Here is a 5,585-nt window from a genome sequence, read left to right as displayed (position 1 = left end):
TGTGAGCAATTTACTATGTGTCTTGGTCTAAGAGAAGTTGTCTTTAGGCCTAATAAACCCGGACGGAGGAAGTATTTGTGGGTGCTCCATGGACAATAAATGTCTTCAATGTTGTGTTTACTTCAAATCATTTGGACCGTTTGTTATGTCTACTTCAAATTATTTGGACCATTTTATTTAATAGTATTTATTGGGGCCTTAATTTTTTCTTTTTCTGATTATTGGGAATGAGTGCCTTGCCGAGATTGATGGATTTTCTTGTTCGGACCGCAGGCCCCTCGGTTGATTGTTGAGCAAATGTCCGTCAATGTGAAGGGGGCAGATCCCGGCCCGTTGGCCGGCTTGTGTGTATCGTTCGTCCGCCAGCGGGAAAATATCGGGGTGCTACCGTGATACGAGCATCTAGGAGCCGTTGGATCGCAGATCCGACGACATCTAAAAAGCTATTGTATCTGTGCGTTTTTAGACTTTAGGATGACGTTTTTGTAAAATGTTCAAGAGGTCTTAAGAACCATTGGATCTGGGATCCAACGGCTTAGAAGCCCGTATCACGATAGCATCTATGAGCTGGTAGCACCTGATACTTTCCCGTCCGACACCTCCGGTCTACGGTCGCCGCCACCGTTTTTTCTCTTCCAACCTAGTACTAGACATGGCTAAAAGATGAAGAGAATGTGATGAAACGAAATGAACAAGCTAGTGAGAGCAACTCTAGCAGACCTCGCATCCGGCGTAAACCCGCATAATTCCGGCGATTATACGGACTCGGCCCATTTTTCTGGCTAGACCAGAGCCTGCATCGGTGTCCGGCCGTAATATTTTTGCCGCAGCCCGCAAACGCAACCCCCGAGCCACTATAACTGCGGTTTTGCGGAGCAGATGCGGGTCGAAACCCTATTCCCCCGCAGCCGCGTTCCCCTCCAATTCCCCACCGCGCCGCTCGATTTCTCGCCGCTGGCGAGCCTTGAACCACCATGGCCGACTCGGGGGATGAGGCGGAGCGCCGCCGCCGCGCCAGATCTGACGCGCGCGCCGGTGGCTCAACCACGATGCCCGGTCGCCGCCGGCATTCAACCGGCGCGAGCTCGACGAGTTCGAACTCGGGCGCACCCGTCGCCGCCGCGCCTCCTCCGGCAACTGGTCCCCGGGGAGCTCATCCAGCCACGGTTCCGCGGGGTGCTCATCCGCGGGCACATCGAGCTCGCGGCTCGTTCCGGTGACGAGGGAGCCGGAGGAGGCCGTGCCCGATGCGCCGCCGTGCCGAGGCGTCATCGGACCCGAGGACTACCTCCCACCGGGGCAGGAGGAGCTCCTCGAGCGGTCGGCGAGGGATCAGGAGGAGATGGAAGAGCGCATCCAGCGCAAGCTCGAGTACGAGCGGCTCTTCCTCGAGACGGGCCTCACGGCATCGCAGCGCACGCATCGAAGGAGGCTGACCTGCGCGTGATGAAGGCGAAGTTGTACATCGAGGTCGACTCTGACTCCGACTGATCGCCGCCGGTGGGCAGCTACCGCAGGAGCTCCGGTGAGCTCAATTTTGTTGTAGTGGTGCGGTAGCGTAGGCCCTGTCTAGCAAATCTAACCTTTATGTATGTATGTGGCGTGTACGAACTTATTATGCGAAGAAGAACCATCTATGCGAGCGAGCTCCGGCGAGCTGCTGCTTAAATTTCTCGCGCGGAACAATTTTTTTTAAATAGGGGTTTGTTTGCGGTTTCTAGTCTGCCGTCGTAAAATTCGGCCTGCATAACCGCTTCCGTGCGACCTGCAAACACATTTTATGGGTCAGCAAAATGCGACCTGCTAGAGTTGCTCTGACTGGGGAGAAGACCAAGCTCCTGGATTGTCCATTCAAACCGAATCAGAAGCACAGCCCTAGATTCATTGCCCGACTTGAATGAGCGACAGCATATCATATGGTAGCAGCAGTACGTACTCCGTCGGTCCCTGCCACAGGGTTCCAAGGTCCAGGCTAGCACATTAATCCCACGGTGTCCACCACCCTCATAAAACCCTACACGCAACAGCTCCAAATTAAGCTGCACCTACTACTACACAGATCAACAACGCAAAGGCCAAATGGGCACATTAGTGGCATAATTAGTACTACTACAAGTACTCATCATCAGCACAATCTTGTGCATCATTCAGAGTACTACCTAGTAGTATCTAGCTAGCTATAGCCTATATATACTAGCTAGCTTCCCTTGGATCATGAGCAATCGCCGTCTTGTGCTGAGTTGTGCCATGTGAGGAGTTCCTTTCTGCAACACGATGAGGAGGAGTACCGTGGACCATCAATGGATCTGTGCTGCCCACATTGACAATTTGGGGTTTCATTCAGCGTACTCTACTCACCACATGCAGGCTCCTTTTAACCGTAAATCGCAATTAAGCTTATCCGGACCATATGTAATTAGCGAGGACAGACAGGCCCCCTTTTTCCACGCTTGAAGTTTTGCAGTAAAAGCTGAGGGTCGTTTGTGTTGGGTACAGAAATTACTACTGATATTTAACACTTGACATTGCCCTCCACCACCACCAGACCATCTCCCTGCACATGGCAGAAGCAGAGCGCAATGAGAGTGTGAGAGAATGGGAGAGGAGATCCATTGTGTTGATAACTTGAGACCATTGGATCATTCTTCATCGTTCCTCGTTCTGCTACTTGCCTCTGCATGCTGCTGCAAAGATCGACGCGTGATGGAGTGGAGCAAGTAGTGGCGGCGGCTGCAGCTGCGGAATTGTAGCGTGTTCTCTGCAGATGGGCAAGGCTGGCAGGTGGCTCAGAAGCTTCCTCACCGGCAAGAAGGCCAGGGACAAGGGGGCAGACGACGGCCTGCCGGCGCCGGCCGCCAACGAGAGGAGACGCTGGAGCTTCCGGCGTCCAGCGGCGTCGGCGAGCGCCAGGGACACGAGCAGCGCCACGTCCGGCTGCCACGGCAAGGGCCAGCTCGCGTCCACGTCCTCGCACTGCTTCTTGGAGGTGCATGCGGTGACGGTGCAGGACCAGCATGCCGTCGGTGCTGCTGCGCCGCACGAGGTCGCGATCACCGCGGCCACGGCGCCGCCGGAGGGCAGCGCCCGTGACGCCGAGGAAGCGGCGGCCGTCAAGATTCAGGCCGCCTTCCGATCGTACCTGGTATGTGACGCTCCGTACGTACGTACGTCCCTATGAGATGGGAAGCTACTACGTGCTTGTGCTGCAGCGTGGTTGATGGGGGGTGGTGAAATCCATGCGCAGGCGAGGACGGCACTGTGCGCGCTGCGCGGGATGGTGAAGCTGCAGGCCATCGTGAGGGGCCAGCTGGTGCGGCGGCAGGCGGACATGACGCTCCGCCGCATCCAGGCGCTCGTCGCCGCCCAGAGGCGCGTGCGCGCCGAGCGACTGCGGCTCCGGCTCCTCGACGACGGCACGCCGCCGGCGCGGACGAGCCGCCGGTCGCCGCAGCATCACTGCTCCCCCCGGAAGCCACTATCCGCGGCAATGCAGGAGCAGAACGGGGAGATGGACAGCGGCGGCGGCGGCGGCGCACGGCGCAACAGCTGCTGCTCGACGCCGGCGAAGGCGGAGCTGTACTACAACCAGAACCAGAAGGCGTCGCCGGGGCCGCCGGGGCTGACGTCGGACTTGAGCGTGCGGACGTTCAGCGGCCGGTTCGACGAGGAGCACTACTCGGCCGCGTCCTTCTCCGCCGCGGGGTCCGAGGCGAGCGGGCGCCACCGCGGCAAGGCGTGCCACGCCCACGCCGCGAGCTACATGGCCAACACGGAGTCGTCGCGCGCCAAGCAGGCCCGGTCGCAGAGCGCGCCGCGGCATCGCCCCGAGGCGGCCTCGCCGTCGCGGTCGTACGAGCGGCCGCCAAGTGGGGGCGGCGGCCGGCGCAGGGCGTCCCTCGACCCGCGGGACCTCGCCGGCCAGGTGCGCGCTCCCTCGCCAAGGAGCTCCGTTGAGGCGGGGCGTGTGACACCGCATGACAGGCCCGGCGCGTCGCTCGCCGGCAGCGAGTGCGGGTCGTCGTCGAGCACCGCGCTGCTGCTGGCCTCGGCGGCCGCGGCGCGCATCGCGAGATGAAATGATGACTCTCCGCACCGAGGCGGAGCGAATGAAATTTACTGCCACAATAAAAAGCCTGTTTCTGCCGTGAATTATCTGTCCTGCGGTAACAATCGTGGACGGTCTATTCTATCACGACATCTTCAAAGCGGACCCTCAAATCGTCTCCAAGATTTAAATTGCACAGTTCGGACATGTTTTTCGATCAAACGTGATTCTGTACCGCTCTGTCGAGCAGTCGGGATGCACTCTTTTGCGCAAACACGAGACAACCTGGGGATTTGCAGAAGTCCGAACAGCAAACACGTAGAACTCCGACATCGCCGGCCCACTCAAAACTCCTCCTGGACCCGGCGCCTTCATCCTTCTATTTTCTCTCCTTCCCCTTTTCTCTTTTTCCTTCACCGCCGCTCCAACACCCCGGCGACCCCGCGCACACTCCTGCCGGAACTCGACGAGCCAGTCACCTCCAAAGAGCATTACAAATTTTGAAAAATGTTTGTTGCCATAACATATCCAGATTTACCAAAGAAAGCTTGTTCCGTGGTATTATGTTCAACAAGTTTGCCATGGTACGTTCAAAGTAAATTACCATGCTATTCAAATTTGTTTGACATGGTTTGTTGAATAAATTGGCCATGGTTTAAAACAAATTTTGCACGGTCCAAGAATAATTTACCGTGGTTATGTTCAAAAGAAATATTTAGTGGTATGTGCAATGAAATTTGCCATGGTCCAAACAATATGTTTGCCATACAAAAATTGTAATGTGTAGAAAACAATTTTACTTAGAAAAATGCAAAAAATAATAATCTAAAATTGCCATGTGAGGAATTAGAAACATTTCCAAAATTATCATGAATACGGTAGAAAATTCCTAAAGCTTGTAGTGGGACCATTACAAAAAGATCTAAAAAATTCATGTTTAGAAAGACAAAAAAATGATTTTGCCAAGCAATTTGTCATGTCTAGAATTGTCACGTGACAACTTTCAATCAGAATTGTCACATATAACAAATGACATGAGACCGAAAAAAACATGCAGTGATTGTTAAGTTGATCTAAACTTTAAATCTAAAATTATCCATATGACTATTAGAAACATATTTAGAAATTTAACACGTCTTATAAAGCAAGTAATTCAAAATTTACCATCTAATCATGATTTTTTTTTGCCACGTGGACATTACAAAAATATTGCCATGTGACAAGTTTGAAAAATCATAAATTGCCATGCGGACATCAAGGAAAAAAATGTGAATTTCCCATCATTAGAGAAACAAACATGATATGACTTTGCCATGTGAGAAAATGAGAATTGTTTTGTAAATTTGCCTATGTAGAAACAACATTTCTTAGAAAAAGCAAAACAAAATCTAAAACCCCCTCCTGAATACACGATTGAGCACATGTCTAGCCATCCGGAAGTGATGTGGCAATGATTTATGTTTGAACAATGTGGAACCAGATTTGAAGTAGTCTTCTCATAGTAGGCAATGACCGCTCTCTCTGTTATGACTGAACGCCG

General features: G+C 53.4%; 1 protein-coding gene across 1 annotated transcript; it reads left to right on the top strand.

The window, feature by feature from the left end:
* The first annotated feature begins 2,227 nt into the window (after nt 1–2,227).
* On the top strand, nt 2,228–4,644 carry LOC119296972. Its single transcript, XM_037574958.1, has 2 exons — nt 2,228–3,142; nt 3,245–4,644. Exons 1-2 carry the CDS (start codon nt 2,765–2,767, stop codon nt 4,073–4,075), a joined length of 1,209 nt encoding a protein of 402 aa, XP_037430855.1. The 5' UTR covers nt 2,228–2,764; the 3' UTR covers nt 4,076–4,644.
* Nucleotides 4,645–5,585: the final 941 nt, after the last annotated feature.

This window comes from Triticum dicoccoides, chromosome 5A, assembly GCF_002162155.2.
Source record: "Triticum dicoccoides isolate Atlit2015 ecotype Zavitan chromosome 5A, WEW_v2.0, whole genome shotgun sequence".
Taxonomy (NCBI): domain Eukaryota; kingdom Viridiplantae; phylum Streptophyta; class Magnoliopsida; order Poales; family Poaceae; genus Triticum; species Triticum dicoccoides.
Note: the sequence above shows the minus strand (reverse complement) of the source record. Positions and strands in the feature narration are given on the sequence as shown.